The sequence below is a fragment of the Convolutriloba macropyga genome, chromosome 7, assembly GCF_964194025.1.
Source record: "Convolutriloba macropyga chromosome 7, txConMacr16.3, whole genome shotgun sequence".
Classification (NCBI taxonomy): Eukaryota; Metazoa; Xenacoelomorpha; order Acoela; family Convolutidae; genus Convolutriloba; species Convolutriloba macropyga.
In genome coordinates, this window is record NC_134474.1 from 33,703,397 (window position 1) to 33,716,947 (window position 13,551).

General features: G+C 35.9%; 1 protein-coding gene across 3 annotated transcripts in view; it reads right to left on the reverse strand.

The window, feature by feature from the left end:
* The window catches only part of LOC142342798 (dynein axonemal heavy chain 3-like), a 160,143-nt gene that overhangs the window by 85,891 nt on the left and 60,701 nt on the right, over positions 1–13,551 (reverse strand). For all 3 annotated transcript variants that reach the window (XM_075394375.1, XM_075394374.1, XM_075394376.1), the window contains exons 24-31: positions 13,047–13,236; positions 12,796–12,913; positions 12,371–12,547; positions 9,806–10,011; positions 9,376–9,485; positions 8,846–9,090; positions 8,353–8,487; positions 7,934–8,102 (exon numbers count right to left, since the gene is read on the reverse strand). In XM_075394375.1, the coding sequence (XP_075250490.1) occupies positions 7,934–8,102; positions 8,353–8,487; positions 8,846–9,090; positions 9,376–9,485; positions 9,806–10,011; positions 12,371–12,547; positions 12,796–12,913; positions 13,047–13,236 (1,350 nt within the window). The remainder of the gene's footprint in view (positions 1–7,933; positions 8,103–8,352; positions 8,488–8,845; positions 9,091–9,375; positions 9,486–9,805; positions 10,012–12,370; positions 12,548–12,795; positions 12,914–13,046; positions 13,237–13,551) is intronic.

A 13,551-nucleotide genomic window follows, 5' to 3' on the forward strand; every position in this document is an offset into this window, starting at 1 on the left:
GCGACATCAATAAAACCAGAAGAGGGGAATTCTGGCTAAAAACAAAGACTAACAAAAAACAAACCTACTGGCTAGCAGACACAGGAAACCCTAGGAGCTTCTTGAACATCCATGTAGCCCAAAACCTACTGGTCGACGACAATACAAAAATTCACCAGCCAAACAAAGCACTAGGAGAATTTAGATGTTTCAACAACAACAAAATCAACATACTCGGCACGATCCAAGTGGACATTACTTCAGGAACATCAACTGCAAGAAAGTGCACCATACTGCTGGTAGACACAAACACAATAAACATCATGGGAAGAGACATTATGGACAAACTGGGCCTACGCCTTATAATGGCACCTCAACAAAAACAAGGTGAGAAACAATTACTAAATATATCCAACACACACCAAAGAATATCCAAATGGATATTCCAAAAGTATCCACACCTATGTACGAGACTAGGTAGGTCGCAAAACTACGTAGCAAAATCAACATTCAAAATAGATTTCAACCCAACACAACACAAGGGCAGACGAATACCACTACACCTAACAGAAAAAGTAGAAAAAAAACTCAAAAAATTGATCGAAGAAAAACAAATAAAAAATTTAACGTCATGCTCAGATGAATACTTCATAAGCCCAGTAGTGATAACAGTCAAATCAGATCAATCAATCAAAATAGCACTAGACTCAAAAACACTTAACGACGCAATACACAAAAATAAATACCAAATGCAAAGCATAGACCACCTAATGGACAAAATAGCAATGAAAATCTCCAACCTTAAAACGACAGAGGGAACACTATACTTCAGTAAAATAGAGCTCAAATATGCCTATAGCCAACTACCATTACACCCCGACACACAAAAAGATTGCAATTTCAACATATTAGGAGGAAACGCCACTGGAACATACAGATTTCTTAACGGCTTCTACGGCCTAACAGACTTACCAGCAACATTTCAGAAAATGATGGATACAACATTAGACGGAATAAATTCAAAACACGCATTCTTAGACGACATAATAATAATATCTAAAGGAACATTAGAAAAATATGAAAACGAAATAGATAACACACTAAAAAGATTAGACAAGGAAAATCTAGCCATAAGCCTACACAAATGCGAATTCGGCATAACAGAAATCACATGGTTAGGATACAAAATTAACTCTGAAGGCATTGCACCAACTAAACGAAAAACAGACGCGACCATCCAACTGGAGAACCCAAAAACACTGAAACAACTGAGATCTTTTATGGGCAGCATACACCATTTGGTTAAATTTATACCAAACCTAGCAGTACTAAGCGCACCCCTTCGACCACTACTAACAAAATCAACGCAAAAAACACCCAAAAAACTAGTATGGGAGGATAAACACACCATTGCATTTAACAAAATAAAACAAGCAATTAAAATTATAGTCGAACAAAAACACTTCGACATCAACTGTCAAACACGAGTAAAATGTGATGCAAGCAAAGAAGGCCTAGGCGCATGCATAGAACAAAAACAGAATAACACATGGCATCCAATAGCATATGCCAGCAGATTCTTAAATACAAACGAACAAAGGTACAGCATAAATGAACTAGAACTATTAGCCGTCGTCTGGTCACTTGAACACTTCAAATATTACCTCTTTGGATCACACTTCACCCTCCAAACGGACCATCAAGCGCTACTCTCAGCCCTAAAAAACAATAGAGGCAATAAAACATACCAGAGTAGGTTAACCAGATGGGTAGACAGATTACTACCATTCCATTTTAAAGTCGAACATATCGCCGGAAAAAACATGGGATTTGCGGACGATTTAAGTCGCCTTCCGAATTCACAACCAACTGGTGAAAATATCGACAAAAATTACGTAATAAACACTATAGAAGCAATACACTACACATTACACACAACTCATAGAAAACTAACCAATCAGATCGCACGAAAGCGAAGGACATTAAATGACGTCATAAACCATTCCAATCTGAACAAAACGAAACAGAGCGCTTTTTGTCATTTACACGCGACCAAACAGTCGCCTTCTATTACATTGAACAATTCAAACAATACACAATTAATCCAAAATCATGTCAACCCAAATACAATTATTACAAATCAATTATATAAATCCTCTAAATCATCTATTCCGAATCATTTATTTTAATCATTATCCAGTAGATCCAATCCTTTAGTTAATCCTCTATTTAGTAGAAAGATACACGTTACAACAAGAAACAACCCCCAATTAAACACCTATACAGTCCCAATCAAAAAACGACAACGAGGACCAAACAAAAAGAGAGTAGAAAACATGACGAACCCACAAGGAACAAACACTATTGCCACACAAACTGAAGAAATATCTAACCTAGGACAAGGGCGACAACCCTTGCAGAAAAAGAACACTATAATCCACTCCCAGAAATAGATCTTGAAAACTCCCTCGACTATTTGAAGCAATTATACAGGGTATTTGGGGAAAACTTTATCGCAGAAGCCACCAGGAACGACCCACAAAGCAGAAACTTATTTCAAATAATCGAAGAAAAGAACTGGGACGCACTCAAACACTTTACTAGATATTGGCACTCCCTCAAAAGAGACCTCAGCACAACATCAACTGGTTGTATCCTGTATGACGGAAAACTTTACATACCCACTCAATTACGCAAATTAGTCATGAATTCAATCCACCGAAACCACCCAGGACAATCAGGAATGATGCAGCTCGCAAACCTCATATGGTTCCCAAGAATCCATAGAGAAATAGTTACTTTGACACAAACCTGCCAGCCGTGCATCAAGATCGGCAAGAACTTAAAACCAATAATACCAAAATCCAAAGTAGCACACCTACCACCACTTCACGAGCCGAATGAAGAAATCCAATTGGATTTCGCCGGCCCCATAACCGACGAAGAACATAAGGACTCATACATATTAGCATCAGTTGATAGATTCTCAAGATATCCACACGCAAAAGTTTATCACAACTGCGACACAGACACAGCTATAGAATACCTAGAAAATATATAAAATTTCACGGAATACCTAGAAATATAAGATGCGATCAAGCCCAAGCCTTTAAATCTAGGCAATTCGAAATTTTTTGTAACAACCATAATATTAAACTAATATTAGCTCCAGCTGGAGACCACAAAGCAAATGGAATGATAGAACGACTAATACAAACAATAAAACGACGCCATTCAGTTCTGAACAACGACCCCAAATGGTCAAAAATTACACTTGCGGATAAAATTGCCTAAATCATCCAAGAAAAAAAAATAATCCCCAACACAACAACAACATCACCATTCACAGCACACTTTGGTAGAAAACATAACACACCTATATCAAACATCACTACACAAACATCCACAAAAAATCTATCATACAATGATATAACAAAGTTCGATTTATATAAGAAGATAGGGTTGAAGCAACCGATGCTCAAAGCAGACACCTATTGGAACCTTGAATCAGATTCAGAACCCGCACTAGATATCCAGTTTCAACAGCCCATCGACGAGGAAGACTCATCAGACCAGTCAACTCTACAAAACATAAAGAAGAAAGCGATCAAACGTAAGAATATTTCACCAATAAAAATAAAACCTGATAAATTATTGATAACATTCGGTGATAAAACAACATCAATAACTAGCACAAAAAAAAGTAGCACGAAAAACACTCGCACGAAAAGCACCTGAACCACGAGGCACACTAAAACCACTATGGAATATTATACCAGACGGTAATATCACCAACTACTCACCCACAACAATAACACTAGCCACAAACACCAGAAAAAACACAGTAATCAGAAAAAATGATTTGGCAATGGTAAAAGAAACCAAACCAAGACTAATGCATTTCGTAGCATGTAAGACCGTACGAGATTATAATAGAAACCAAGAAAAAATAAAACAATTTCTGTTAACAGAAAAGAAGCATGCCAAACATCACAGCAGAAACACCAATTGGAAAGACCGGAACGCACGGACAACACAAGCGAACTCCAATACCCATCGCAACCAGGACCTTCACACCAATTTGACATTCCAGGACCCAGCAAGACAAAACCACAACAGCGCAAACGAAAACAGAAGCCAATCAAACGACCCCAAAAATCCATCAGCGACTTCGAAAGAAAGTCAAAGGAAGCGGCAATCGCCCAATCAAAACTCAATAAAGCCAAAGAACGCCAACGCCAATTATCTCAATCCCCAAGGATCCAACTGGACACAATCAAACTCCAAGCAAATAAATCGATCAAGGTCATAAATTTGATCTCCGAATCATCGCAAGGTAGCCCGATAGAAATCTTGCGATGAGTCGGAAACGGCCCGACAGCCTTTATGACTATCCCGGCAACAAAGAATACGAAGACCCCAGAACGAGTAAACAGGCAAATAGACAAAATCATCCACCGCATAACCCACTCACCAAAAAAAACAAAACCAGGACAACGAACCACAACTCATCTCCATCACCCTAGCGAATAACATGAGCCCAAACACTGAACTCATATCCATAATACCAGCACACCAATCGACCCCAGTAGAACCACAAATCCACATCACAGCAACCACAACACAAGTCAACCCAAAGGACAACACTGAAAACAACAACCAACTGGTAACAAACAAACCACCAATCAACATCGACTCAGACATACCAACCCGAGATAACCAACTGGCACAGCAAACAACAAAAGACACAAACAAGAACACTAAACTCGACAACCACACAAAACACCACGACATACCGGAAGAGCGGGAAAACATCGACGAACCCACTGAAATAGTCCATATGGAAGAAGATAACTACGACACCGCGACGATTAGTTCAATCTCCTCACTGAACACGGAAGACATGGCCACCCTCGACAAGCTCTTTGACTGAAAAGCCAAAGAATCGCAGAGAGGGGAGTGTGGTGGAGGAGTCTACCGAAAGTAACCAAGCATACCAAGTATTAATATAAACACTGCTAAACTATATACATATTTATTTATATCCTGCAATCTCCACCCGGAGAACAAACTTTTTTAGTTTCGTATAACTACTTGATGTTAGTTAACACCTCACCAATTGGAGAGGATTTGTAAATCTTGAGTGTCAGCTTTGTTCGCCGTTAAACACAGTACCAACTGGTACTTAGTCACTGGCCGTTAGGTGTGAAAACACACATTTGCAGTTCTGCCTATTCGTGATAGAAAACAGTCGTGAGGAAATTCAAGATTCTTTCTTGCTCTTTTTACTTCTAAGCATTCTCTATACAACAATTACTATTATTATTATTATTATTATTATTATTGTTATTATTATTATTATTATTATTATTATTATTATTATTATTATTATTATTATTATTATTATTATTATTATCATTATTATTATTATTATTCTTATTATTATTATTATTATTATTATTATTATTATTATTATCATTATTATTATTATTATTATTATTATTATTATTATTATTATTATTATTATTATTATTCTTATTATTATTATTATTATTATTATTATTATTATTATTATTATTATTATTATCATTAGTATTATGACTTTAAGCAGTGAGCTGCCACCACTTGAGCTCAGCTGCAAATCATTGTGAATGAGAGACAAATTTCGATCAAGCAAAACGCAAAAAGTCACTAGAAAAGTCAAAATCGTCCACCGAAAATTTAGCATAAAGAAAACCAACACATTTACAATAATTGCTTCAAACTTCGTTCGAAAACAATTCAAAATTCACGGTTTTTAAATAATTGATGCATGAGTATAAAAAATCGTTATAAACTCGTTATATGTAAGTGTATAAACAATCGTTATAAACTCGAACCACTCAATGAAATAAATGATGCCGCATTAGAGGGCTGATGAGACACGCCATCCATGAAAAAACGAAACACAACAAACAGCAACATAAAACACCTATACAATATATACTTATAAAGATTTTACAAATAAATTTTTTTCTCTTTTTTGCGAGGTCGGCAAAAAAAACAAAATTGAGCCTAATTAAAAACTTAATGAAATCTTTTTAATCAAAAGAATTTCAAAATTTCTCAACAACAATAAACTTTTAAACAAAAAACGCTTAAGAGATTCACCTTTAATTACCTGGGAAGGCAATGGCATCTGTCATTAGTGAGATAAGTGATAAAACTACACAACATCAACACATACAGGCAAAATTTAATTCTTAAACACTTTACAAAACACAGTGTTGAAGCCACTGAAACCTTCAGGTAACAAGAGAAGAGACTATATTTTCACCTGGGATCATTTGAACGTCAAGGGGTCCTGTTTCAAATAAAATATCTGAAAAGACAATAAAAATAACCCGAAACTTTGATCAGAATCAAAAGCTCAAAACATTTTTATGAAAATGCAGTATCAAAATCATAAAGTCATCAGTTGAAATATAAAACTGATGGAGACTAATGTTTAATTCAGGAAAAACTGAGCGGAACCTCTCAATGATGAATCTAAGTTACAAAACAAAAAAACAGGACAATAAAAAAAATACAGTGACATTTTCGAATCAAAATTTGAACCATTATCTATTAAGTGAAATAAATAAATAAGTCGGCATATACATCTCCATAGGAAGAATTTACAATAAATTTGCTAGGAAACAGTCTCGAAAACATAATAACCATACGCTATTCTCTGACAACTTAGTATAAACAAATTCATTTCAACGCCTATGGGAACAGTCGTCAAAGTGATTATGTGACACGACACCAAGAAACAACCTAAAAAAATTTGAGAAAATCCAAAAAATACAGTATTTTTCATGACAACTCGTTGTTTCAAAGTCATAAAAACATTAGTTTAAATGTAACCCCACTACACAAATTAAATTGTTCCACTCAGAGAATGAGACATCTCATTGATGAAACCTAGCAACAAGTTGGCAATAACAAGATAAAAATCAGCAAAATTCAAAAAGTCAGATATTTAAAAAACAATTATTTCAAAAGTTATAAGAGCCATTAGGCATTAACTATAAGCTATAGATAATTACAGGGTTTACTTTAAACTTTTCTTAAAAGGTCTTCAGAAGGTCAATCGGAGCTTTAATTATTGAGATTAAGTAGCGAAAAGACTACAAAAGGAACCAAAAATGCAGGAAAATCTGACAAATTTGTTAAAATTTTACGAAAACCCTTTGTCGGAGCCTTAAAAACCATGCGATTTTCTTTGAAAATATATCATATGTCCTTTGGGTCTCATCTGAATGCAAATGGGATCATTCATTAGTCGAATATACTTGAAAACGTGTCCGTAATTGAAAAAAAGCAAACAAGTGCGAAATGATTTTAAGACAGCAAACCAATATATTCCAAATCCATTTTAATTGTAAAAATCCACAATGAGACGCATAACTAGCCATGCTACCGCTGCGCGCCTTTAAAAAACATAAATATGCCAAATCTTAGCAAAATTAAGCGACAAAGTCTAAATTTAACAGAAAATAAACGATTCATTTTTGGTAAATTCTTATTTAAATCAGCAAAAATTTCGTAATAATTTTATTCTAGAACGCTCTCTTAGAAAGCGGAATTTAAAATCTTCATCAACTGAAGCAAATTTGTGCCCATTTTCATGAAGACCAGCTGAATTAAAAAAAATCAGCAAAAAATGGCCGAAAAAAATTGAATTAAATACTTCAGGAGCCCTCCTCAATTTGTAAAGGTAAAAACACACTATCGCTATCAATTTTTACATACTTAAGCAAACCTGATCGGATATTGAGCAAAAATTACGGACGATGTGAACAAAGACAACGGCGGGGTTAGCTCAACCAAAGTGGGTCAGAACAAAAATTTACAGCATGCTCAAGTTATAACAAAGAAGTCAGGCAAAAGATGAAAAATCTTGAAACTGAACAGCATAATTTGCACCAACCGATGGGTCCATCGAATATGATCCACTTTCTGTCAGGAGTCTGTGAGGAGGCGTAGTCTCTGAACGAGTTCGCCAGCACCCCATCAGTCCACTCGTGTGATACAGGGTCAAATTGTCCGTACAACTGACCCATTGTGATAGACTTGGGATTGATGATTTTCGTTTGGACCTGTAACAGTTGCGCACGTTATCAGTCAAACAATACCCGTTCATCAAGGCGAAAGTAAAGCTTTTGAAACATCAAATCATCCTTAGGCAGCATTGGCCTGAACATGTCCTATAACAGTAACGCTCCTATGCATGGCCAGTCCTATGCATGTTCAATAACAATAACGCTGAAAATTAAGAGCTTAAAACCTTCTTCTGAATAGATAAATTGATGCGGTACCAACAAAAATTTGCAAAAAATTGTTTAATACCTTTTGAGAGTCCATCAGTCCAGCATTGGCGAGGTCAGTTAGGGCACCCTTTAGAGCCATGATGGCACTGGTCTTGCCTCCCATCGCATCTCCAACCACCATGTAGCCATGTCTCACCAACATCATCTCATATATCTGCAAACATCATGCATGTATCATATAATATGTAATATCGAACACCATCAAAAATATCATTCGTTTATGCTGCAACACGAAGAAGCGTTCGTGTTTTTAAAGAAAAAAAACGAAGAAACGAAATGATTGTCATGTAAGTTCGACTGATAATCAAGATAGCCGGCGAAAGACAAGAGGTACTGGTGACTTGTAACAAAAGAAATCTAGTGAAATTTGATCCAAAAACAATATGATTTTTATTTGACCAAACATTAACTGAATTTCGATTAGATTCAACTTCTGCGAATTGTGAACAAGCCTGTCATGTGACAAAAACATTCAATAATACAAAAAACTCAGTAGCCTCTATTCATCATACCTGAATGATCTTCTCGACGAACCAGGGCGTCGCTTGTAACTCCATCTGAGCAATGTTGTCTTTGAGAGCATCCAACAGCAGATTGTAGTCTGGCTGAGGAAGTTCAACTCCAGGGAACAAGTCACTGATGATTCCATTAAAGAGAGGCACATCCTGAGAGAGGAACTTGGCGAGATTGACGTCTTTGATCGCTCGAAGCAACATTATTGTTTCGTCTCCTTCTGGGTCTTTCAACTTCAGGTTTCCTTGAATAATAGTTATAGTGTATCTTTCAGCCATCAAAGAGTTTGTATAGTGAATTAGATGATTTAACAGCGCAAAAAAATGTCCCTTATTTATATGAAAGACGAACTCTTAACTGGTCAACGAAGAACGAAAAAATATACTTGAATTTTGCTTGATTGATAATGAAAAGACACCGCTTTCTATGAGAATAATAAGCAATGACAATGGTTGTTAAATTTGACCTCGACATAAAAGTCTGATACCGTTTTGATGGTGTACAGCCGATACTTGATGAAGAAAGTTACCTGCAGCCGTGAGCACGGACTTGACAGCTCGCATTCCATAATCGTAATGGGACTGAGTGGATAACTGTTCCGAACACAAACGGTAAGTGGCCACAATCTTGTTTGACAAACTAAAAACAACGACTTCCAACATGAATCAGAAAAGCAACAGATGAAACTGTTTTCGTTCATAATTATAATTGAAAAAGAATCTTTTGCCATTGAAATAGATCAAACTGGTCAAATCTATCAAACTGGTCAAAGTTTTTCTAATTTATGAATCAGAACACCACCTGCTGTGATTTTCTCAATTGGTTATCTTCTCACAAACTGCTATGATCAACTATAAAACCAACTAAAAGACTAGCGAGCAAAATAATGATGCCAAAACGTACGTTGAAGAACAAATTCACAGAAATCTGTCCTTTAAAAAATTGATAACAAATATTACCTCTTTGAATCAATGAAGCCGACAGAATACAATGAGATCTCTCCAATCATGGCATAATCGGGTACCATCATAGCCACTGTTCTGAACAACACTTTCAGATTGTCAGGCAACTCTGATCTGCCTGCGTAGCCGGGGTTCATAGTGATGAATATTGTGCATGTAGGGTCAAGGGTCAATTCTGTGCCCTCGAATTCGAATAGCTCAACCTAAAGTAAGTGAGGTCATTTATCGAGGAAAGGAACTATATGCTAGCCTGCCTTTTTTTCGTTCTGTCATTTTTTGACCCCACCTCCGTTAAAAAAATATTAATCACAGGAAGACATGAGTAATATCGTTCGGAGTCGCTTATAGAATGCAATATCTTTGCAAAGGGTTTTTCGAATTTTGTTTTCGCTGAGAATATATGGGGTTTTAAAAATTTAGGCTTTCCCTAAGAAATTGAGGATTATTTAGACGAAATTGATGATATTTATAAACCATTAAGAATATTCTTAATTTTCTCAGCTTTGGCTGCTTTTCTAAAAATTCTTCAATAAATGTAGTTAGTAAACTAAGATATGCATTTTCTATTCATTCATTTCACTTTTGTGAAAATGTCATTTAGAAATTTATGATTTTGTTGACAAAGACAACCCTTAATTTCATAAACTGTTCAAAATTGAATTTCTGATTTTGCCCGATTATCTTTAACCGTTTAATATTGAGTTATTTAACATTTAGCCGTTTTTTAACATTGAGTTAATTTTTTTGCAGTTATTGAAAGGTGGTGTCATATTTGGCACTGCTAATTGAGACCAACAAAGTACAAATATTGAGTATAATGAATTTCACAATGTTTTTTTTCTAAAACTTTTTTCGCACATCTTGAAAAAAACTTTTTTACGTTTGCAAATCTTGCTGTTTTTATTACGTTTTCAACTCATGTTTTTATTGATAGATTGTATCTTTAATGACTGAAGCTAAACTATTGAATGAAGCTTCATTGTGACTCTGAACTATTTGAAAGAAGAGTTGCATTTACTTAACGTTTCATACCACTAATTCGTTGTTTTTTTGGCCACAATTACACACCAACAGTACAAAAAAAAACTCAGGAAAAAAATAGCATGGGAAGCATTTTACGATTCCGCAAATTTGATACTGCAAAATTTCGCTGTATTAAAAATATATCTGGTAACGTTGAAAAATGGACAAAACTCTTATGATGGAAAAACATAGATAGGCTCAAAAAACTGATCACGCTAAAAAATATCATGAAATAGCCCATGATAATGGTCATTAAAACTTGGAATTCCGCAATCAACTCTTCGACGCTTCGACGCAAAAGACAGTCTGTGAAAGCATAAAGTAGATAACATTCTTAGAAACTGAACGGAACTATTTCAAATAACTAAACTTTTTGTTTCCGCATCACAGTAATACAGTCAAAAATCAGATATACTATTCTCTTGTTGGAGATATCATAGACGGAACGAAGTAAAACAATTTCAAAAAGTAAATTAATCATGAAAAACAAAGGACACAATAAAAGTCAAGGACAAATCGCTCATTGCCAAATCCCAGCCCCATAAGTAACCGCAACAACAAAATTCATAACAATTCCAGCAAAAAATCAAAACAACATAATATTAAATCAAAATCAATTGCGTACAATAAATGGAAAAAATCTTAGAAAAGGCTGAAATCATTTGAAAAAATATATTGAACAACTAACGAAAAGTAGAGCTCTAAACTATAAACTAAACTATAGGTCTAAGTAGAATGTTACGATAAATGCTAGAATCTGGAGAATAGGAACACATTGCAAAAAAAAACAGAAGCAAAAAGACTTCTTAATTTTTGACAGTTAAAAACCAAGATGAACACAAATGAAAGATTAAAACAACGATAATCATTATTTAGATTTCGACGCTGAGAAAACACTAGCCATGCTCCGTCCAAAAAATGAAACATAACCGACTAAACGTCGGAAGAATTGCTCTCGAACGACTAGTGGGAGCTCTAATCAATTTCAGATTGCTTCAGACGGGGGGAGGGAGGGGGAGCCTAAATGGGACTAAGAAGTTCAATAGTGGGCTTCAAATAACCACATTAGAGGTTAACATGTACCACTATTAAGATTTAAAGTAAAAAATGACACCAGTTTCGGCGCACTTTTCATTTGACTTTTAGTATTAAATTGCCGCCAATTGAGGTCAGCTGCTTAGAAATTGTGATTGAAAGAGAATTTTAGATTACGCGAAACGCAAAAAGTCAAGGGCGTAAAAGTCACTCGAAAAGTCAAAATTGTCAAGCAAAAATTTTGCATAAAAAAAGACACATGTTTACAATAATTGCTATGAACTTCGTTCAAGAGCAATTTAAAAAGAGCTCAAACAGTCGTATGTTCGACTAATTATTAAAAACAAATATTACTTCCGGTAAAGAAAAAACCCTGAGAAAACCAGTACTCCACTTTGAGTCGTAAAAAAACAGGAACACCACAGTATAGCTACGCTCAACTTACAGCTCCTAGCGATAAATAAAGATTATTATTTTACATAGTTGCATGTGGTATTAACTAACTCCGCTCGCAATAGCTCTTTGGATGGTCAGGATTTGTTGGGCGACCACAGACAACACTTCCAGTTCGATTCGGTTGAACTCGTCAAAACACGCCCAGGCACCTGCTTGTGCCAGACCCTTGAAGAACTTGCCCATGGCTTTGTAGTCCAGGCCATCCGAACAGTTAAAGACCACGCACTATAAGAAAGTAATATGTTATCACAAGCTGAGTTAAATTGAAGTTCACTTGAAGAATCCTTTGAATGATCTTTGATTGCTTGCTCCCCCTCCCGCTTATGCGCATAATTTTTTTTTAAATACGTAGCCAATAGACATTGAATGGAACTCTGAGCAGCAGAAGGAGGCAGGAAGAGAAAATAGAGTCCCAATAACGGCTTTTTGATAAGAGGAAATTTCAAATGAAAACGATCAGATAATTGCCAAACCTGTTTTGCGACAGCTTTTGCCAAATCTTTCGAAGTCTCCGTTTTGCCTGTTCCTGCAGGACCCTCAGGTGCACCACCCAGATTCAGTTTCAGAGCTCCCATCAAGGTTCGGTAACACCTGAGAAGAAACGACTGATACTAAGAAGCCAAACCCCAAAAACATGGACAGTTATAGCGACAAAGAGTTGAGAACTCAATTCAATGGGCAAAAAATATGCAGTCGAAAGGTATATTAGCTGTCACGTATGTACCTGTCAGTGAGGGGAGTGATGACAAGTCGAGCTGAGTTTCCGAGGTACTCGCAACCGTAGAGGAGGTCAGTGGTTATCATGCAGACGTGCAGTTTGTCCCCTTGATAGAAGTATCGCAACTGAGAGATCCACTTGAAGTCTAATGGAGAGGAGATCTTAGCCTTCACCAATTCTCCAACCACGTCACGAGCTAAAAACAACCTAAATTTCTTCTTTTTAAAAGACTCGATATTTAAAACTTCATTGTCATCGATAGGTGACATCAGGGTTCTTAACCAAACACCACACCCACTTCCAATTGTCGGAGGGTCCAAAAAATTTTCGATAAGCAAACGTCGAAGGAACATTTTTGTCATAGATTTCGTTTACGTCTACATTGATCTCAAAAATATTTTATAAATTTTAGCGAAGGAAAATAGGATAGCATTAACAAAGCCTGATTGCAATTTAGTTAATGAGAAAGATTGTCCACATTACCAACGAGAACTATGTACTTTTCAAGTTC